This window comes from Medicago sativa, chromosome 3 (genome assembly GCF_051527215.1).
Source record: "Medicago sativa cultivar Bolivia chromosome 3, Bolivia_mono, whole genome shotgun sequence".
Classification (NCBI taxonomy): Eukaryota; Viridiplantae; Streptophyta; class Magnoliopsida; order Fabales; family Fabaceae; genus Medicago; species Medicago sativa.
The window spans coordinates 93,455,994-93,479,346 of NC_140751.1; the positions used below are offsets into that span (position 1 = coordinate 93,455,994).

At 32.3% G+C, this 23,353-nt stretch overlaps 3 protein-coding genes, 1 long non-coding RNA gene and 2 pseudogenes across 5 annotated transcripts; 1 reads left to right on the plus strand and 5 right to left on the minus strand.

Moving 5' to 3' along the window:
• Nucleotides 1-260: 260 nt before the first annotated feature.
• Nucleotides 261-2,291, plus strand: LOC146942091 (uncharacterized). The gene is made up of 2 exons (XR_015032582.1): nt 261-539; nt 1,509-2,291. It is a non-coding gene; the product is annotated as an uncharacterized LOC146942091 (long non-coding RNA).
• Nucleotides 2,292-4,372: 2,081 nt separating this feature from the next.
• LOC146942092 (putative acetyltransferase At3g50280) lies at nt 4,373-6,018 on the minus strand. The gene has a single exon (XM_085756057.1). It carries the CDS (start codon nt 6,016-6,018, stop codon nt 4,603-4,605), a length of 1,416 nt encoding a protein of 471 aa, XP_085612183.1. The 3' UTR covers nt 4,373-4,602.
• Nucleotides 6,019-7,470: 1,452 nt separating this feature from the next.
• Nucleotides 7,471-11,351, minus strand: LOC146942094 (putative acetyltransferase At3g50280). Its single transcript, XM_085756058.1, has one exon. The coding sequence runs from the start codon at nt 8,985-8,987 to the stop codon at nt 7,620-7,622; it is 1,368 nt and encodes a 455-aa protein (XP_085612184.1). The 5' UTR covers nt 8,988-11,351; the 3' UTR covers nt 7,471-7,619.
• LOC146942093 (putative acetyltransferase At3g50280) lies at nt 7,471-11,384 on the minus strand (annotated as a pseudogene). The gene has a single exon (XR_015030038.1). The product of XR_015030038.1 is annotated as a putative acetyltransferase At3g50280 (transcript).
• A 3,024-nt stretch (nt 11,385-14,408) lies between these two features.
• LOC146942095 (putative acetyltransferase At3g50280) lies at nt 14,409-16,127 on the minus strand. The gene has a single exon (XM_085756059.1). It carries the CDS (start codon nt 16,049-16,051, stop codon nt 14,615-14,617), a length of 1,437 nt encoding a protein of 478 aa, XP_085612185.1. The 5' UTR covers nt 16,052-16,127; the 3' UTR covers nt 14,409-14,614.
• A 1,053-nt stretch (nt 16,128-17,180) lies between these two features.
• On the minus strand, nt 17,181-20,930 carry LOC146942096 (putative acetyltransferase At3g50280; annotated as a pseudogene).
• Nucleotides 20,931-23,353: the final 2,423 nt, after the last annotated feature.

The window sequence follows — 23,353 nt, forward strand, 5'->3', positions numbered from 1 at the left end:
TTTAACTGTCCTTGCTTCCAACAAAATTACAACACTGTTTTCACTTTTTACAAAGGGTAATATTGGATATTCAAGTTCCAATATGAAATGTGAGATTTTTTACCAAAATCGGACTACCCTACCCCTTAACCAATACCTTTCCAACTTCTATACTAAAGGCCATATTCATAATTTTATATATGTTACAAACTTTTCTACTTTTCTATTTTTTAAATTTACAACTTTTCAAAATTTGAATTTGAATTTCAAATTCAAATCTCATTCACTTAATTTCCCTCTTATCTTTTTCATTATAATCATCATATTCCTATATATGTTTCATTTACTCATTTTCTTACTTTTCATCTTTCCTCTTTCTCATCTACTCCTAACATGTTACAAAATAAATACAATCATCATGATTTACTTTCTTTAAACAATTGTAATATTGTTAACATTCTTTCTTTCTTCATTTACGAATTACTACATTTCATATAATTTTCATGTGTTGCAGTTGTTGAAAGAAGATAAGTGATGCAGATGAAGAAAAAAGAAAACAGGTTTGTTCAACTTTATCATTCTAAGTTCAACTATGTTCAAAGAAATAATTTTTTTGCTTCAAACTCATTCCAGAAACCTCAGAACTTATGGTACATGTAAGAGAGCAATGGAATTATTTCAACTAATGTTTGTAATAATGTAAATCTCCCCTTTTTTTGTTATTTTTCATCTCTAATCTTCTACTCTTCCTTCTGGTTCTTTTTCCACAACAAAAATCCCCAATGACAAAATTTTCAAACCTAGATCTAAAAAATAGAACTTACTACCTTCTCTATGACTTTCTCTTATGGTTTGCGATGTATGGGTTGTTGGGGTATTGGATTAATGGTGTTTGACTGTGTTTGTGTGTTATAGCACGTGTGTGTATGATTGTGTTGGGTTTTTTGGGTTTATGTGATTTTGATGGATTTTTGGTTTCGGACAGTGTCGTTGTCGCGATTGAAAGCTGCTTTTGGTTGATGATTTTTGTTTGTTAGATTGAGGTAGTTTTGATTGGTGAAAATGTGTGAAATTTGTGTTGTGAGTGTATGACAGCGTGTGTGTGTATTGTGATGGTGGAGCAGTGGTGGTTATAGTTTTCTCATAAATGTCACTATTTTTTTAACTTAAAAAATAACATAATCTCCTTGCATTTGTCAAAATTTATTTTACTGTCTCTAATCAAGTAAATCTTAATCAAATATATGTAAGAGAATACTACCAATATAAACCAAAAAAACGACATTAAAAAAAAACGACATTAAAATATAAACCAATATAATTCTCATTTGTCGTTAAAATAAAAAAAAATATTTCAAAAGAAAATAAATACAAACATAAATAAATAACGACATTAAAAAAAATCAAAAATAAATAACACTAAATTTATCATTTTTACCTTATAAAAAATAAATAAAAAAAACATAAAAAATTCTAAAAACAATGCTCCAGATCTGTTTTTTTAATTTTTTCAATTGTTGTTGTTACAGTGCACAAAGTGATCTGAAATACTACACTAGATTTTGATTGTTGCCGTTACATCTAAGACATAATTTATTTTGAGGAAGAAATAACACTCAGATAGTGACAACTAACTTACCAAATAGAAGAAGATACAATAAGAACGAAATCAGGCCAACATATGCAATTTTGTTTTTGCATGTATAAAGTTGAGAAGAAATTGCACAGATCTGATACGTATGTCTCTTACGTTGTTTTTGCTGTTCTTCAATGTATAAAGCTTGCGAAAAAGTATTCTCTATTATAGAGATTGAGAAGGTATATGAATTTCCAGCATGATGGTTTCCACCAAGCAGATTCAACGGCAAGAGAAGGAAGATTGAAAGATGAAGAAGACAAACAATGGCAGAAAGGAAGAGAGAATGAGATGAAGAAGAACATAGAAGTATTTTTTGAGTAATTTACATAGAAGAAACTTTTGAGTAAACTTTTGAGTAATTTCAAGGCTTTTCTTTGCTGATATCTGATTCAATAGGACGACAGAGGAGAAGAGAAGGATGAAAGGGGGCAGTGAGTAGCTGAAAGAGTGGCGGCGGCGGCAGGGTTTTTGTATGAGGGAAGGAGGAGACTTTTGGGTTCCTCCTGATTGAGATAGTGAAATGAAAATAAAATGTATCCAGTAAAGGACATTGTCTACCATGTACAAGATAAACTAAAATAAGGGTGTAGAAATGATTAATTTTATTTTTTAATGATACAATTATAAAAATATTATACACGGGACAGTGCTATAATTATTTTTAATGTCCATCTATGCATTGAAGTATTATCCACTTTAATGCATGTGCACACTACTATCAATAAAGCTTGCTTCCTTATATTCCTGCCACAGATATAGGCGTGGCTTGGCTGTATGCAGAAGAAAAAGATAAAAAAAGGAATCCCAACAAGTCCCTCACGTGACAAATGAAAGAAAAAGAAATGTGTGTGGCTCCTAAATTAAGTTTTAATTTTTAAAATTAATAAGTGATATTCACAATAATCTTTTATGCTAAAATAATTCATCAATACTTACATTAACTTTTTTTATATGATGATTGAAATAATAATAAATAAGTAGTATAAAGATTGATATGACAATAAATAAATATATTAAATGATTAATATAAAATTATTAACAAAGTATTGATATGTCAATGTCTATTTTGACTAACAAATTACAGAACTATTTTTAAATTTGAAACATCCACGACCAACAACATACTAATTTGTTTTTTTTATTGTTTTTCATACATACCAAGACAGTCCACGACCAACAACATACTAATTTTGAAATTTAATGTTACAGATCCAACACTAAATCAATCGAGACTAAAGCTTACAAGAGATCATCAGCACTGTTGGTTGCTTCAAAGCCATTTGGGTAGAAGATGTGAATGACCCATTTTTCAAACTAACTCCTTTAATAAATCAGTTTGGGTAGAAATGTAGAGGAAGATGAGAGGATGAAAAATATGATTGGTTCAGCCTAATTAAATGGGACCAATTACTAAAGTTAAAGTTGCTATAGTTGCACAAGTTGCACAAATTTAGAAAAGAGTTGCACAAGTTGTATAGTTGATTTGATAAATGCGTACAATTGTACTTTTTTTTAAGAGTTGCACGGTATACTTATTAATATTTTTCACACTAAAACATATTAGTAAATAAAACTATGATTATTTTTATTTATTAGGTTTTTAATATCGTCAATACTAAATTTCAATTATTTTATAATTTTTTATTACCACCGATCAATATATACATTATTAATTGACATAATTTACATATTTTCACTATTGAAAAAAAAAACTATACCAAACACAGCCGAGACACGACACGCGGCGGAGCCACGGCCACATATTGATAAATATATGCGAGTGTATGAACTATATATTAATAAAAATATACCTCATTATATGTTTTTATATGGGAATATGTTAGTACATGTTTATTTCTGAAATGTATTTTCATTTTTTTAATATCGTCAATACTAAAACAAACACAAAAATTATAATATACTTTGATTAATCATACTTCAATTTTTTCCATTTTTTTAAATGTATCAATAAAAAACCCGTTCGAGTGTACAATTGTAACACGTAACCCATTTTAGTAACTATAACGATTTATCAGTTTTAATTTGTATTTTTAATCTTTCAAAAAAAAAATATTTTTTTAATATCTCTATTTAAACATCGCGACTGCCTAAGTTTTAATTTTTTTTGAAAGAACTGCCTAAGTTTTATGAATATATTAATAAAGTATATGTTGGTGTATGGACTATATATTAATAAAAATATATATGATTATATGTTTGTTTTACGGGAATATATTAGTATATTCTTATTTATGAAATCTAATGAGAACTATATATATTGATAAAATATAGATGAGTGTATTGACTATATATTAACAAAAATATATCTCACTGTATTTTTTTTACGGGAATATGTTACCATATGCTTATTTATGAAATATATTTTACGATAACAATATTATATAATACATTAGTTATGATTTTTATTTATTAGTTTTTTTAATATCGTCAATACTAAAATTTAATATATATTTGTTCATATTAAAATTTAATTATTATACAATTTTTCATTACTACCGATCAATATATACATTATTATGCTTTAAATATTTTACATATTTTCACTAAGGACAAAAAAAATATTATACCAAGCACAGCCGATATGCGACACGCGGCGGAGCCGCGGCCATACAGCGCGGCGAAGCCGCGCTACCCGTGCTATAGCACGGGTATCTCGACTAGTACTCAAACTCAAAAGAGAAAAAGTATGATCCAGAGTGTAACAGTTTTAATGAGAAAATTGAATATGGCAAGTTGATAAAAAGCCGAATAATGATTTTGAGTGAAGGCTTTAGAGCTGTATAGTTGTTGGGGGGTGTTAGGAGCATAAACATATCAATACTCCAGGACCAGCTCTCCTCCTAAAACTTTAAGATATTAGAATATATGAGTTACATATCTGTATATCAAACATTTTATTCATTCATATATTCCAATTCTATTCGAATATATGTTAACATATTTCAAGGATACTTTGCCAAAATTCACAGAATATTAGAAAAATTGACCACAGAAATTGCATTCATAAAATCCTGGTCTGATTCTAGCGCACTCATTGCATTAGGCAAAAGGGACACTGCCAAATCCATGCTTCCTCCTCCTTCAAATCCCTCATAGGCTGTCACATTGCCATCAAATTTGTTTGCATATCCACTTAGAACTGCAACCGCTTTTCCCATTCCAAATTCATTCCCATACATATTGAACCTTGGTGAACTTGACATCACCACGCTGAAGGGATCAAAATGGCGACCAAGTTGGTAGACAACCGGAGACTCTAACCAATTTTTGAGCATCTCTCTCACCTCTCTATCGTCGTGATTCACAACAAGTGTATGCACCTTCCACGCTGCCCAACCTAAATCATTCTCAAGCAATTCGCCTACAGTCGTTTTTGTACTTACCACGTCAACTGAGTTTCCAAAGTACTCTTGCGGGAGAGGTGGTTTGATTCTTGATCTATTGTTTATGGCTAACTTGCAACTGGTTTTTTGATCATGTTTTAGTCTTCGTGCACGAGTCACACTTCTCCAAACAAATGCCGATAAAGATTGGAAGGAAGATATTTTATTTGTATTGGATTCTTTATTGGCCTTTGCTTTCAGTTTTGCAATAGACTCTGCACTAAAGTGAAATAATTTCTCTCTCAATTTGGGTACTGCTTCAAATCTGCTTGTAAACTCGTCAAAATGTTTGAACGGAAGATTAATTAGTGGACCGTAACCTTCTAGGAACCACCGATTATGAAAAGGTTGGTGCGAAATGAGAACATCATCGCCTTTGGCTTGAGCTTGATATATTTCAGACCATATATTGAAGAAATTCCAAAAAGAAGTCCCATCACCAACACAATGGTTCATTGAACAGCCTATGAAAACACCATCCACTAGCTCAGTGACCTGAATGGATAGCAACGGCATGGTGTGACCATCATGATTGATTGCTCTATCAAGATCAAACAACGAGTCCACGATTGGCGGAGCATCAACCGGTGGAGCATCCTGATTGATTGCTTTATCGATATCATATATAGCTGCATCCAAAGTTGCATAGATGAATCTAGCTCCGGTGTTATCGTTACTGCAATCAACAAACATGGTATAAGAGGGAGGGTCTTGAGTTTTGCGAGTGACAAGACGGCCAGAAAGAGGATAGAAATGGAAAAGAGCATGAGAGAGGGAGTGTTTGAGCTTCTCCAATAGATTCTGAATGAAATCTTGTTGGTTATTTGGTGAAGTTGTTGGTTTTTTGAATAATAGGCCTTTTTGGATGTAGTGCATTGATGACATAGCAATATCCCAGCCTGTTAAGTAACAAATTTGCTTTGAATCTTCAATAATAGGGTGTAGTGGTTTGATATAACATTCTGAAATTCTTTGAGTGATAGAGGAAGTCATCATAATCTAAATACTCGGAGCCCAAGAATCAAGATTTTGCTGCAGTGAGCTCAGAGATGTAATTTCCTCTTATTCCATTGTAACATTGTTGGTGGAGTATGTCTTTATGGACTCAAAATGTGAATTCAAATGACGCCGGAAAATCATCAATGTCATCTATTGATAAGTCAATGAATGTAGGTATAGTAGTTGTATTGTATTATCGTTTTCAGAATAAATTGTAAATTTATGGGAAAAAGAAATTCATTTTTTCTGTGGTTGGATGTGAATTGTGATAAGGGATTCAGTGGCCAAATTTGTCTTTTACTTCAATAAATAAATGAAAAAAAAAATATGTATGGCACTAATAATGAACGGATTTAGTTTATAGGGTAGAACATATTTATCCTATACAAAAAAAAATTCAATAGGAAATTTGTTCCGCTTCATCATATTAGAAAAAGTATATTGGTTACTCGACAAAATAATAAAAAGCTACTCCCTCCGTCCCGCAATAGATTTGAAAATGTGCAATTTTGACCTATCTTACTTTGACCATATTTTTCTATTAATATACAAATATAAATAATATCATATAAGATTTCGTTAGATTTGTCTCGATGAGTATTTTCAAAATATCAAATTTTCATAATTTTTTCTAATATATTATTCAAGATATTTAAGCTCAAAATTATGCATTGGCATGCGTAATAAGGTCAACTGTGTCAAGTATTATGGGACGGAGGGAGTAGTTTGGTCCCTCTTGATTCACTTTCCACAATTTGAATATTGAATCATACCTCGTAATCAAACCAATCAGATTTGAATCCTCTCAATTATTAAAAAAAAAAGAGAAGGTTATGCTGATGATCTCGCCATTAAAATGTATTTGGTGGAGTGTGAATTTCAGATAGCAATGACGTGTCTTTCTAGACTAATGTCATTATCTAATGTTTAAATTAATTTGAAGTTATGAAGCCTTTGGTGGAGTGTCATACTTGAGATCAGCTAAAGACATTGCGTATAATGTTGCCTTGTTCATTGCCAAGAAAGGAAGCTATGTTAATTACTACATGGTATCATCACTATCTATATTCTATAATCTGTTCCTCTATTCTCTCTTACTTCTTTTTTTGAGCATGTAGTAAATAACCAGTAGGTTTTTCAAATTATCTGAATTTGAATATATTTTTCTCTGTAACTTACTTGATGGATTTGATGCAGTACCATGGAGGAACCAATTTTAATAGACTGGCCTCTGCTTTCATAACAACATCTTATTATGATGAGGCTCCACTGGATGAATATGATATGGTTCTTTCTTTTCTTCATCTGAGTGAAATTGCAAATATTGAACAAATATGTGATTGACTATGCTTCACAAGGTTTGATTAGGCAACCAAAATGGGGATATCTTAAGGAGCTACATGCTGCAATCAAGTCATGTTCACAACCTCTACTTATGGATATGAAAAATAAGAACAATGAATTCATCTTATATTCAAGAACTACCTCACATTGCATGAGTTTTTTAATGGCAAATATAATGTCCCCTTCCCTGAAATTATCAACAAAACTTGCAGATCAAATTATCAAACCAGTAGCAGTAAATAAATTTAGACACTTCAAACCACAGTATTCATGAACTCCTCGTCTAATTCCAACGCCCTCATTGCATTAGGTGTAAGGGTCAACGCCAAATCTATGCTTCCATGCTCATACCCTTGATATGATGATACATTACCATCAAATTTGTTTGCATATCCACTCAGAACTGCTATCGCTTTACCCATTCCAAATTCATTCCCATACATATTGAACCTTGGTGAACTTGACACTGTGATACTTTGGGGATCAAAGTGGCGACCGAGTTGGTATACAACAGGAGACTCTAACCATTTTTTCAGCATCTTTCGCACTTCTTTATCGTCATGATTCACCACAGCCACATTAACCTTCCATGCTGCCCATCCCAGATTATTCTGAAGCAATTCCTCCACAGTCGTTTCTGCACTAACCACGTCAACTGTGTTTCCAAAATACTCTTGTGGCAAAGGTGGTTCCAATCTTAGTCGATTATTTATAGCTAACTTACAACTGGTTTTTCGATCATTTGTTAGTCCGCGTGCACGTGTGACACATCTCCAAACATGTGCTGATAAAGCCTGAAACGAAGATATTTTTGTTGTGTTAAACTCCTTATTCGCCTTTACTTTCAGGTTTGCAATAGACTCCGGTGCAAAATGGAAGAATCTATCTCTCAAGTTCGGAGATTCATATCTGCTGATAAACTCCTCATGATGTCTGAAGGGAAGGTTAATAGGTGGACCGTAACCTTGTAGAAACCAACGATCGTGAAAAGGTAGACGCGAAATGGGAACATCGTTTTCATTTTCACAACTTTGAGATTGAAATATCTCAGACCATATATTAAAAAAATTCCAGAAAGAGGTGCCGTCGCCAATACAGTGATTCAGGGAACAACCTATGAAAACACCATCCACTAGCTCTGTGACTTGAATTGATAACAACGGCATGGTGTGACCGTCGTGGTTGATTGCTTTGTTGAGATCAAAAAATGACTCAACAATTGGAGGAACATCAACCGGAGAGAGGATATCAGATATGGTCACGTTTGCAGTTGCATAGATGAATCTTGCACCGGGGTTATGGTTACCGCAATCAACGAAAATAGTATAAGTGGGAGGGTTTTGAGTTTTGTGAGTGACAAGACGGCCGGAAAGAGGATGGAAATGGAAAAGGGCATGAGAGAGGGAGTGTTTAAGCTTCTCCAATAGATTCTCAGTGAAATCTTGTTGGTTATTTGGTGAAGTTGTTTGTTTTTTGAATAATAGGCCTTTTTGGATGTAGTGCATTGATGACATAGCAATATCCCAGCCTGTTAAATAACAAATTTGCTTTGAATCTTCAATAGGGTGTAGTGGTTTGATAAAACATTCTGAAACTGTTTGAGCGCTAGAAGAAGTCATCATTCAAATATTAAGCAGAACACAACACACAATGTTGTTGGAAGAGAGATCATACAAGTAATTCCTCTAAAAATAAATAAGAGTGGAATAGACTATTTTTTTGGTGGAGATACTCTCACATCAATTATGTTTAAAATCAATTAATGCAATGTTAAATTTCTCACCAGAACTATGTTTCCTGTTTATGAAAAAAGAAAGAAAATTGAATCAACCAAGATAGGAGACGTGCCATTAAGCCTAAAGTTTATATAATTATACGACAAAATATTTTATTTAATTTGTAAGGCCGTATGCGTGTTGATATCACTTGGTCATGCTGATGATTATATCTTACACATATATCTTATCACATATATCCATTAAGGCATCTTATTTATCCTTTTTGTGGGATATATCAATATCGATCTTTAAAAATAGACCACATTACAAAAAACGCACTCCAATGTTCTAAGTCAACACCACCGGTCAACTCAAGTGGACTATATCTCCACATATATGTTAAATTAACATACCGACCTTCATAAATCATGATCATGTATCCCACTATTTAACTCTTACGCATATCTAATATCTAATATTTATGATAAAAATGACTATAATCCTCACGATTCAGTAAGTGTATTCGACACACAACATGTATTTGTATTGGATCAAATGGCAAACAATCCGATTGATGTAATTCATTCGTGATATCTTTGTGAATTTTTCATTTTCTACAAATAGATCGCCCTTTACTAAATATCTTTCCCAAACTATTATACACATGAACTCCCTTATTTCCCAGTCAGGAAAATACTTAATTGGCTAAATGTTCTTTGTGATCCGTTGGATCATTTTTCCGGGATAAATAACAATGCTCAACCGAATATATTGAAATTATAATGTCTTTGAGTGTGTCTTTTATTAGTAATTTTCTTTTATTGGAAATTTCATTATCATATAATTACACCAAGTTCAAATTAGTGTGAACCGCAAAAGCAGTTGAGAAAACCATGTTTTATTCTTCTTTTGAAAAGCAACCGAATATATTAATGAGTGGTGATACATGCACATCCATAGAGTAAAAGATACACATTAACTATACAACATTAACTACAACTAAACAAATACAAGTACAATTATTTTGAATAGCAAAATATATTTTATCGAATAAGATGAGATAAGTAAAAGGGGCACTAAATCCCCACCAAGAAAATAGTACTAGTAGGAAACTTACAATTTAGTGGTAACATAAGCCATTCATAAAAATAAAAAAAAAAAAAAAGCAAGAAGACATCGACTTATAATCCAAGAGTCAATCTCAAGAGTCTCTTGATCAAATCAACTACTTCTACCACTTTAAGAACCTTTACCTTGAAAATGAGATCCTTTCTAGCTTTTCAAACGAGGCAAAGCACCGTATGCCAAATCAACAATATCCTACTTACATACGTCTTTCCTAACCAAGGACCACACAATTGAAGCAAGACAAAAAAAAATCCCGGCAACACATATGTAATCCCCAACCATTTAAACATTGCACACCAAATGGAACTCATGAACACACACGTGGCAAACAAACAAACAATCTTCGGTTTCCGAGACATTCTCACACTACTTGCAAGATGGTACAACCTCTCCGACAAACAATCGTAACAAGTTAAATTTGTACAATTTGTTACTGTAATTTTGGACAGTGTCACGAAACGTATTAAAGAGGGTGATATGGTCATGGTAACAACTTTGGTAGATGAAAATTCTTTTTCAAAATAAACTTTGAAAATTTAAATATAACTGTTTGAAAATCCAAAACAAACAATTTGAAGAGAGAACAATGCAATTCCAACAGACTCTGGTGTAAAACGGAAGAATCTATCTCTCAAGTTGGAAGATTCATATCTGCTGATAAACTCTTCGTGATGTTTAAAGGGAAGGTTGGTAGGTGGATTGTAACCTTTTAGAAACCAACGATCGTGAAAAGGTAAACGTGAAATGGGAACAAAGTTTTCATTTTCACAACTTTGAGATTGAGATTGAAATAACTCGGACCATATATTAAAGAAATTCAAGAAAATGGTACCGTCGCCAATGCAATGATTCAGGGGAACAAACTACGAAAACACCATCATCTAGCTCCGTGACTTGAAAACAATGGCATGGTGTGACCGTTGTGGTTGGTTGCTTTGTTGAGATAAAAAAATGACTCAACAATTGGAGGAACATCAATCAGTGAGAGGAATCAGACATGGTCACGTCTGCGGTTGCATAGATGAATCTTGCTTCGGGGTTATCGTTACTGTAATCAACGGAAATAGTATAAGTGAGAGGGTTTTGAGTTTTGTGAGTGACAAATCGGCCAGAAAGAGGATAGAAATGGAAAAGGGCATGGGAGAGGGAGTGTTTAAGCTTCTCCAATCCAATATATATATATATATATATATATCAACAAACCAAATCTAATTATTATTATTTTTTTGTATTTTTTGCATAAATATCTCAACTAACTCATCCAATTAACTATTCAAATGGTCAATAAAAATCATTAGATGGAAATTGCTTGAATTGGGAGTGCAAATTGCTATAGAAGAACATTAGAGGATTTGAAGGTCTTAATCATATTTTTCTCATAAATTCCTAAAACCAACTTTTATTGTTTTTATTATGTTTATGTTACAAAAATCAACTCAACTGCCTAGGGCACCCTTGAATTTAATACATCATTTTCATAATGAAATTGCTAAGTAGACGTTAACAACAGTCCTCATGAATACGAATTATTTATTACTTCGATTGAATTTGGTACGCTTGCCAAATATCTATCAAAATTTATTAATTATTAATTGTTTGATATATAAATAAAAATAAGAATAATTATAATATATCAGCTGTAATTTATTTATTATAGAAAATATGAGTGATGCTATTTCCAGCGAAATTTTTCATCAGGTACCATTCACGAATCATTTGTGTGTGTTGGATCTTCGATTTAGTGGAAATCAGGGCTCCTAGTAAGGGAAATAGGAACTACTCCGCTACAAATGAACAACATTAAACGTTATAAAAAGAGTTTATTTTAATTTTTTTAGGCAACTTATTTTAATCTTATTTACCAAACATATTTTATCATAGTATATGTTAATACTGATATCTCATTTTATACATAATTAAGCGCACGTAAAAAAACGGCTGACAAATTGACACGTTAGTGTCCGTCTTTCTGCTAGTCTTAATAATGTTTTACAACAAATTTATAAAAAATTAAAATTAATATATTTTCTACCTTAATATAATGTTGAGTTGAACTATCTAGCAACTCACCCGTGTAAGTGCACATGTGATTTGCTAGTTTATATTTGGGATAAAAATAGTATATAAGGTTAATAGTGTTTTACCCCCTTTAATATAGGTTATTTTCGGGTTTGCACCCTGTAATTTTTTTTTATTTACCCCCTGTCAAAAAAATTAGAATATCCCCTAATAGCCATTCAAAAACGAAAATTTCTGAAAAAATAAATAAATTTTGGTTTTTGAATTGCCTATTAAGGGGGTTTTTAAGAAATTTTTTTACAGGGGATAAATAAAAAACAAATTACAGGGTGTAAACCCGAACATAACCTATATTACAGGGTAAAGTCCTATTAATCCTAAACCTATATATAATTAGTAAAGACTATATAAGTATTATACCGGTGTAGGGTTAATACATTTTTACCCCCCTGTAATATAGGCGAGTTCCGGTTTTCCCCCCTGTAAAAAAGATTCTTTCGATTCCAACCCTGAAATATGAAGATTCCGTCGAAAACACCCCTGGTCAAATCTGGCACACGCCAGGTGCTGATGTGGCGCGCCACGTCATCTTTTTTGATGACGTGGCACGCTGACTGTATAATTATTTTTATTATTTATTTTTTTAATAAGGACACGTGGCATTTCCTATTTTTTAATAATTTTTTTTTTTAATAATTTAAAAAATATTTTTTTAAAGTTTTTTTTAAAAATTTTTTTAAAAAAATAAAAAAAACGAAAAAAATTCTTAACAAATAAAAAAAATGAAAAAAAATTCTGGAAAAAAATAAAAAAATACCGAAATTTTTTTAAAAAATTGGAAAAATTAATAAAAATGAAAACAAAAATCTGGAAAATTTTAAAAATAAAAAGTAAAATCTGGAAAAATTAAAAAAATGAAAACATTATGGAAAAAATTAATAAATTTTGAAAAATTCATATTTCCAGATTTTTTCAATACCGGAAAAATGAAAAAAAAATAATATTTTTTTTCGGAAAGTACTTGTCATTCAACCGTATAACATGATTTATATACCGGTGTCAATCAATATACATTGTATCCTGTTATTCGGACATGGTTTTTATAAATATGAATAATCTTCAAATTTTTGAAAATGACCAATCTTGAAATTTTTGAAAAAAGATTAATCATATTTACAAAAACTAAATTTTCGAAAAAAAAAAGATAAAAAAAAATATGGTATTTGAGTCAAACATAATTCATATTTTTTTCGAAAAACATACAAACTGCTCAAAACATTTTTTATGTTAGTGTCTACTAGTTTCAATGGTATTTGAGTCAAACATAATTTATATTTGTTTTACTATTTGAACTTCTACTATTTAAATATTTTTTTTCGAAAATTCATATTATTTTATCTTTTTTTTTCGAAAATTTAGTTTTTGTAAATATGATTAATCTTTTTTCAAAAATTTCAAGATTCATCATTTTCAAAAATTTGAAGATTAATCATATTTATAAAAATCATGTCCGAATAACAAGATACAATGTATATTGATTGACACCGGTATATAAATCATGTTATACGGTTGAATGACAAGTACTTTCCGAAAAAAATATGATTTTTTTTTCATTTTTCCGGTATTGAAAAAATCTGGAAATATGAATTTTTCAAAATTTATTAATTTTTTTCCATAATGTTTTCATTTTTTTAATTTTTCCAGATTTTACTTTTTATTTTTAAAATTTTCCAGATTTTTGTTTTCATTTTTATTAATTTTTCCAATTTTTTTAAAAAAATTTCGGTATTTTTTTATTTTTTTCCAGAATTTTTTTTCATTTTTTTTATTTGTTAAGAATTTTTTTCGTTTTTTTTATTTTTTTAAAAAAAATTTTAAAAAAAACTTAAAAAAAATATTTTTTTAATTATTAAAAAAATATTTTTTTATTAAAAAATAGGAAATGCCACGTGTCCTTATTAAAAAAATAAAAAATAAAAATAATTATACAGTCAGCGTGCCACGTCATCAAAAAAGATGACGCGGCGCGCCACATCAGCACCTGGCGTGTGCCAGATTTGACCAGGGGTGTTTTCGACGGAATCTTCATATTTCAGGGTTGGAATCGAAAGAATCTTTTTTACAGGGGGGAAAACCGGAACTCGCCTATATTACAGGGGGGTAAAAATGTATTAACCCTACCGGTGTAAAACCAATAGTAATGATATTTGGACACTCTATTCTTAGACATTTATCTCTCAATTTTTATCATATCTCTCTCAATTTTTATCACATCATTAATACATATCTCATTTTATTTCTTTCAAGGTGTAAAATGGGCGTCAACAAGTTATTTTCCTAAAACTAATTTAGATTTTGCATCACAACTAAACACTATAACATACTCAAAGACTAGAACATGGGAGCAAACACCAGAAGTTGAACTCTTCATCTGTTTCCAGCAACATCATTTTCTCCGGCGAAAGACACACTTCAAGATCAATGCTTCCTGCTCCTTCTTTACCTGGATATGATGTTACTTTTCCATCGAATTTGTTAGCATATCCACTTCTAACTGCCAAAGCTTTTCCCATTCCAAATTCATTCCCATACATATTAAACCTTGGTGAACTACCCATCATAACAGTGCAAGGATCAAAAAACAAATCTGTTTGATAAACAAAAGGAGAACGAAACCACTCTTCAACCGACCTACGCACCACTTTATCATCATGATTTATTACAGCTAGATGAATTTTCCATGCTGCCCATCCTAGATCATTCTCCAGCAATTCCCCCACCGTCGTTTCAGCACTCACCGCATGAAGTGAATTCCCAAAATATTCCTTAGGAAGAGGTGGTTCCATTCTCGTACGGTTATTTGTAGCCATTTTGCAAGTTGTTCTCTCCCGGTGTTGTAGTTGACGTGCACGAGTTATAGATCTCCAAACTAATGCTGATAAAGATTGAAACGAAGAAATTTTGCTTGTATTAGACACTTCATTTGCCTTTGCTTTCAGTTTCGCTATAGACTCAGCTGGAAAATGGAAGATTCTCTCTCTTAAAATGGGTGTTTCATATCTGTGAACAAACTCATCGTGATGTTTGAATGGAAGGTTGATAATTGGACCATAACCTTGTGGAAACCATCTATTGTGGATAGGTTGATGTGAAATGGGACCATAAACAGGAACATCATTTTGAAATATCTCAGAAAATGTGTTGAAGAAATTCCAATAAGCTATTCCATCACCAATACAATGATTCATGGAACAACCAATGAAAACACCGTCCACTAATTCCGTGATTTGAATAGATAACAAAGACATGGTATGACCATCATGGCTGACTGCTTTGTCATGATCAAAGAACGATTGGACAATGGGTGGGACATCAATGGGGGTGAGGATATCATTTATGGTGATATCTAAAGTTGCATGAATAAATTTAGCTCCGCGACTGTTGTTGCAATCGACGAAAACAGTGTAAGAATGAGGATCTTCGGATTTTTTAGTAACAAGACGACCCGAGAGGGGATAGAAATGGAAAAGTGTGAGAGAAAGGGAGTGTTTGAGTTTGTCCACCAGGTTCTCAATGAAGTGCTGTTGGTTTAGTGATGATGTTGGTTTCTTGAAGAGAAGTCCCTTTTGGATATAGTGTGTAGATAACATGGCAATATCCCAATGTGTTAAATAACATATTTGGTTTGAGTCTTTGATTGGGGGATACGGTTTAATAAAACATGCAGAAACGATGTTTAGGGAAGGGATCCGCATATTTTGGAAGTGAAGAAACGAGTCTCTTTTGAAGTTTTTTTTTTTTTTTTTTGTTGCATCATTCATTTGAAGATAGTAGTATTAATAAACTAATTAGAGATAATGATTTATTGTCTGTGTAGGATCGATAATGATGCTCAAGGGAAGGTGTTAGCAGCACGCAAGGCATATCAAAGGTTCAATGCCTTATCTAGAGCCTAGGAGTTACCTAATTGGAGATTGTCACCACATGTCTTTGATTGTTGTAGGCTTCGTGTTTGAACACTTGCTGAAAACTTGTCCAATAAAAATAGGTTGCTGACAATCTTGTTAGTCTATTAGAAAAGACATTTTTTGTTTTTTTTTTTTTGGGGAGAAAAAACATGTTTTTATTATGACAATAAAAATAAGAATTTAAAATAGGTTTAAATGCAATTTTGAGGATTGAATTTAAAAATAAGGTCGTCTAGCCGGTTGCAATTAGCATACAAGTTATTGTATTTGAGTACCATACACAAATGAGAGTGTCTATCATGCCGTCACTTTTGAACGATTTAAATCCGTCACTGCTCTCAACCAATCAGAAGACAATATTTTTTCAACAAGTTATGTCATCAAAATCAATACATTTTCTCCCTTCAAATACCTTTTCTTTTTCTTTTTCCATTATATATTCAAGCATATTCCTTTTTTATTTTATTTTGAAGGGAAATTCAAGTATTTTCAATCAAATTTTTTTATTATTACATGGTCGATTAAGTTTTTTGAAAATTATACATAAAAACAACATTAATATCTTCCCTCTCCAAACAAAAAATATTTACAACTTAGCTCCTCATCAGTTATGTTCTTCCAAGATCTGGTAATCGATTACAACGCCAAATTAGCCATCACCTACGAGAAGGAAGGTTGTCATATCTGTGTGGTTGTCGTTACTCGCATCCTTCGACACATAGATTCATTTTCAATGGACCGACAAAGTAATGGAACATATTTTTTTTTAAGGAAGGAACATATTATGAATCTTACAATATTTCTTTCATTTGAGTTCCATTATTTTAGATGAAATAGTGTTGTCTAGAATTTCATGAACATATCGAATCTGAATATGTTATTAGTTTTAGGGTTATTAAGATTTTAGGGCTTAATTGTGATTGAACCATATTTGATTAATAGAAAGAAAAAATAAAACAAATCATTTGATACTTTTAACAGATTCGGCAGAAATGAAAATGAAACATCTTTATTCACATATTTCGACAAAATTACAACTGCTTAATACATTACATTAAGGAATACAAATGATAAAAATAAAGGGAAGTAAACCACTACCTCAAAAACAGACTTGGAATGGTAGGGTAACCACCCAAAACCATAACATCCTCCAAGTGGAAACACAAAGTTATCTGCGTTACAAAATTCCTTTCGGAGAATGTTCTGAGAAACCGACAATCTTCCTACCATCATTGATTAAATAATAGACTATGATGGAGAGTAAAAGGAATTTACACCCCGCATCACCATAAACAGCACTATAGCATAGTCAAATACTAAAACTAAGGATTAAACACAGAAACTGAATTCATGAACTCTTCATCTGCTTCCAGCAACATCATTTTCTCAGGTGAAAGACACACTTCAAGATCAACGCTCCCACCTCCTTCTTAACCTGGATATGATGTTACTTTTACATCAAATTTGTTAGCATATCCACTTCTAACTGCCAATGATTTTCCCATTCCAAATTCATTCCCATACATATTAAACCTTGGTGAACTACCCATCATCACAGTATAAGGATCAAAAAACAAATTTGTTTGATACACAAAAGGAGAACGAAACCACTCTTCAACCGACCTACGCACCACTTTATCATCATGATTTACAACAGCTAGATGAATTTTCCATGCTGCCCATCCTAGATCATTCTCCAGCAACTCCCCTACCGTCGTTTTAGCACTCACTGCATAAAGTGAATTCCCAAAATATTCCATAGTGTTATGAATCATGGAATCCCAGGGATAAAGATCATAGTGATCAGCTAGAAAGAGAGCATAGGTGTATTCATGTGGGAGATACCCATAGTGACTCATAATAGAGTAAACTAGAATTGATAAAAGATGAATGAAATGATACATGAGTGTTCCTATATATAGAGTTTAGTTGTGTAACTAACTCTAACTAACTTGCTTGCTCTCCAAGCTATCTAGATAGCTTGCTCTCCAAGTTATCTTCTCATTATACTCTAATAGTCCCCCTGAAACTCAAAATGGGAAAATTCACCAATTTGAGTTTGAAATACAATGAAATTACAATGATTATTCAAACTGAAGTAACTAAGTAAAATGGGGGTTAAAACTAGTAAATGACACAAATGAAAGGAAAACAGAGAAGGCGCAAATTGAGGCCCAAATGAGAGCATTGAGAAAACTTGAGAATCTGTAAAGAAACTGCAAACGTGTTCCTAGCTTCTTCTTCTTTCAAAAGTTTCTTCTTCTCTGTGTTGAAACCTCTTACGCGTTTCTACTGCTTCTTCCTCTTAACCTCAACCAGCTTATTCCATAAGCGCTTTTACAAAAACAGCTTATTCGAAAAAACGGAATTCTAAAACACACTTTGTGATTCAGTGATTTTCCAAACAGCTTAAGATGTGAAACAAATCCGCGATTCTGAACGGAACCAAAACAGCTTATTGAAAAGTGATTTTTGCGATTGACTCATTCACAATTTCTCCTTGCTTTCATTCCAAACTTTTCCATCGAATCTGAGCACATAACTGAAGCGATAAGTAGCTTATGCAGAACGCGCTTTTGCAAGGAAAACAGAAACAGAAAATGATTCTGCAAATCGTGATTCTGCAAACCATTCCAGTTGCGTTCATAACTAGCAAAAACGCGATGCAACAAACACTTGTCCTCTTCCAAGAATCTCTCAAACTGAAGGGAATACTGAGATTAAGCCTTTTCCTTCCTCTGTCCCATGGTATCCACCATAACCGAAAAGATGTGTGACGTAGAACATTGTAAACGGAAAACAGCGAAAACGAAGAGCTTCCACCAGGATCAAAATCAACAATGGATTCATCATGTAACTTGAGATCAGAGGCTGATTGTTGATGGCAGAAACAGGTTGTTCAGACTGTTTTCCGACGAACAACCACGAGGCGAAAGTCCTCACGGCGGCGACGCCGTAAACAGTGCTCCTCAATCTCACCGAAGCTGTGTGAATGACGAATTCTTCCGACGCTTCAGAAACGATGAAATCAGAGCAATGAATCTTCAATTCAGGTTCAAGAACCTGCAGTTTCTCATCTTCTTGTGAATCAATGAACACAGAATCATCTTCAGCGATGATGTTGCAGCAAGGATCAATGATAGCACAAGAAATCTCACCAATCTTGACGGAGAATCCATCGAATTTTGGTTCGATTGAAGGAGTAGAAACCGGAACAATTGGAGATTCAAAACTACCGAAAACAATGTGATCGTGAGAAGCTGAAGGTTCCTTAATCATAGAAGCAAAAGCTGCGTCATCGGAGTCTTCATCTTCATCAATGTCATAATCGGAAGCGGAAGCGGAAGCATCATCATCTTCATCCCTAGGGTATCGCTCTGATACCATGTTATGAATCTTGGAATCCAAGGGATAAAGATCATAGTGATCAGCTAGAAAGAGAGCATAGGTGTATTCATGTGGGAGATACCCATAGTGACTCATAATAGAGTAAACTAGAATTGATAAAAGATGAATGAAATGATACATGAGTGTTCCTATATATAGAGTTTAGTTGTGTAACTAACTCTAACTAACTTGCTTGCTCTCCAAGCTATCTAGATAGCTTGCTCTCCAAGTTATCTTCTCACTATACTCTAATACATAGGAAGAGACGGTTCCATTCTGGTTCGATTGTTTGTAGCCATTTTGCAAGTTGTTCTCTGACCGTGTTGTAGTTGACGTGCACGAGTTATAGATCTCCAAACTAATGTCGATAAAGATTGAAACGAAGAAATTTTGTTTGTATTTAGACTCTGCATTTGCCTTTGCTTTAAGTTTCAATATAGACTCTGCTGAAAAATGGAAGATTCTCTCTCTTAAAATGGGTATTTTGTATCTGTGAACAAACTCGTGGTGATGTTTGAATGGAAGGTTGATAATTGGACCATAACCTTCTGGAAACCATCTATTGTGAATAGGTTGATGTGAAATGGGACCATAAACAGGAACATCATTTTGAAATATCTCAGAAAATGTGTTGAAGAAATTCCAATAAGCTGTTCCATCACCAATACAATGATTCATGGAACAACCAATGAAAACACCATCCACTAATTCCGTGACTTGAATAGATAACAAAGACATTGTGTGACCATCATGGCTGACTGCTTTGTCATGATCAAAGAATGATTGAACAATGGGTGGGACATCAATGGGGGTGAGGATATCATTGATAGTAATATCTAAAGTTGCATGAATAAATTTAGCTCCGGGACTGTTTTTGCAATCGACGAAAACAGTGTATGAAGGAGGGTCTTGAGTTTTGTGTGGAACAAGACGACCAGAGAGGGGATGATAATGGAAAAGTGTTAGAGAAAGGGAATGTTTGAGTTTGTCCACCAGGTTCTCAATGAAGTACTGTTGGTTTAGTGATGTTGGTTTTTTGAAGAGAAGTCCCTTTTGGATATAGTGTGTAGATAACATGGCAATATCCCAATGTGTTAAATAACATATTTGGTTTGAGTCTTTGATAGGGGGATAAGGTTTAATAAAAAAATGCAAAAACGATGTTTAGGGAAGGGATCCTCATCTTTTGGAAGTGCAGAAACGAGTCTGTTTTTGAAGATGTTTTTGTTTGCATCATTCTTTTGAAGATGGTAGTATTTATAAACTAGTTTCCTCCCTCCTGCCATATATTCTGCGTTAATATAACCCTTTGGATTAATCTTTTGAAGATAATAGTAGTAATAAACTAGCTACTGTCGCATTTTTAGGGTCTTTGTGGAGGTATTGGGTTTGGTGTTCCGTCTATATGCGGCACCTTTTGTTCCGTTTTTTTTTTTATCGTCCTTTCCTTGTGTCTTACGGGGTTGGCGTTTAATAAATTTTGCCGATTAAAAAAAAATAGTAGTAATAAACTAATTAGAGATAATGATTTATTGTCTTTATAGGGTCGATATGGATGCTCATGAGAAGGTGTTAGCAGCACGTAAGTCATATCAATGCGTTATCTAGAGCTTAGACTTACCTAACTAGAGATTGCCTGCTAAATTATAGGATTTAGTTTATTTGACACCTCTGTAAATACACACAAATGTAAAACACTCGGTAATAGAGTTTGAGTATACAAACTACAAAGCCACTTTCTTATAGTCACATGTCTTTTGATTGTTGTTGGCTTCCTATTCGGACTCTTGCTGAAAACATGTTCAATAAAAAAAGGTTTGCTAACACTGAAGAGCAATTAGATGAGATGACGCGGTTCTCTTTTAATTTTATCAATGTTTTAAATTCGAATTCAGTTTTGGGCAATTAGCAGCCTTAAAAGTCAGTAGCATAAGTGTGCAAGGTATGATCACGACCATCAATAATCAGGTCAAATGCTTCCAAACAATCACTCTCATAAATAATGTTGACATAACCTTTTCTACTCCAAAAGTCAAGACCTATCTGCATAGCACGTAACTTAGCTAATAATGCATCACCTCCAATTTCATAGTGAGAAAAACCTACTATCCAATTCCATTTGAGTTTATTAAAGGTGGATGAAATTTCACTTAAACTGAGGATTAAAACCGAAAAATATTAGCATAGAATTGATTTTCAATTAATTTTTTTCCCAGACATGTTAGCAATGTAAAAAAATTGAATTATGGGAGTATAAGTTTTTTATCTCTATAAACATATCATATTTTATTTTGGGCCCCTAAATATATTTTTTTTATAAAATTGGTCTTGCCATTAAACTCAATTAACACATGAATATGTGACACTATATGTGTGGCTTGTATTATCTATCCTGCATTACCGACGGTAGCGGAGTCAGAAATTTTGAATAATGGGACACCATTACACGAATTTAAAATAGTGAAGTAAAAAATATTTTTAAATATAAAATATTTGTCCATATAAAATTTTAAATTTGTCCATAATGAGTCAGCAATTTAAATATTTTTTTATAAAATTGGTCTTGCCATTAAACTCAATTAACACGAATTTAAAAAATATTCTAATTTCTTTCTCTTGCATATTTATTCCGTTTAATAAAAAAAAATATAGTGAAGTAAAATTATTTTCTTGAATTCAAAATTAAAGAGAAAATTAATATTATATTAAAAAATAAACAACTATCAATGTAATATTTCTTTTACCTTTAAAAGTTACACTCAGCATATGAAATAAGTAAGGAAAAAGAAAAGAGCAATGATATATGAACAACCATTAGTGACAACTTCCATTTCCTCTATTTCTATTGGTCAAAAATAATAGAGAGGGAAAAAGAAAGAGAGAGAATAAAAATATAATGTGAGTATAAGAGAGAAAATTGTCAAAAAATTATTGCAAAATGGTTGTACAAATATCATTTCTCAAAAGAAAAAGGAAGTATTGCTGTAAAAAAAAAAAAAAAAGGTATTTATCTGTTTTTAGTACGTTTGCACGTGGGTTTTAATCGCACTAAAGGGGACCAGCAATAATGGAGATTTTTTAATAAGGGGCCAGCAATGATAAAGGAAAATATATATTAGGTGTCTCCATTAGATAGGTATCCTTTATCTCTATTTTTTAATCGCAACGATTGCCACGAGTATGAGATATAATCCAATAACTACAATGAAATCTGTATAGTTGATACGATATGGCCCTCATAGATCGATACATATAAATTTTAAAATTTAAGATATGATATGGTCGAGATCCTTTAATAAAAATTAAATTTAAAATACAATTAAAACTCAAAATATAATCTATGAGCTAAAACTCAAAGAAAAAAATAGACGAAAAACATAGACCAAATAGACAAAGAACAACAAGAAAACACAACAATAAAATTGTCTTCACACCACAATCAATAATAGTAGTGTTTTCAAACAAACAAAAATACCCAAAATAGACGACGGACAACAAGAAATATAAATATAAATAATTTTGCTAATAAAGAAAGTGACACTTAGTCAATTACATATATGATATATCACAAAAAAAAAACATAATTACTTAGTCAATTACATATATCCCAAAAATAATAGAAACATCATCTAAGTGAGCTATCGATTTTCCACCGCATATCTCTCACGTATCCCTGATGTATCTGAAAAATATCAGAGGATTGTTTTTTTTAAATAAAATTTAATCTCTGAATACTCTCTCGATATATATATCATCCCAAAAATAATA

What these genes read in the sequence shown, in the direction of transcription:
- LOC146942092 (XM_085756057.1), bottom strand. Translation starts at nt 6,018, where the DNA reads ATGATGACTTCCTCTATCACTCAAAGAATTTCAGAATGTTATATCAAA.
- LOC146942094 (XM_085756058.1), bottom strand. Translation starts at nt 8,987, where the DNA reads ATGATGACTTCTTCTAGCGCTCAAACAGTTTCAGAATGTTTTATCAAA.
- LOC146942095 (XM_085756059.1), bottom strand. Translation starts at nt 16,051, where the DNA reads ATGAATGATGCAACAAAAAAAAAAAAAAAAAACTTCAAAAGAGACTCG.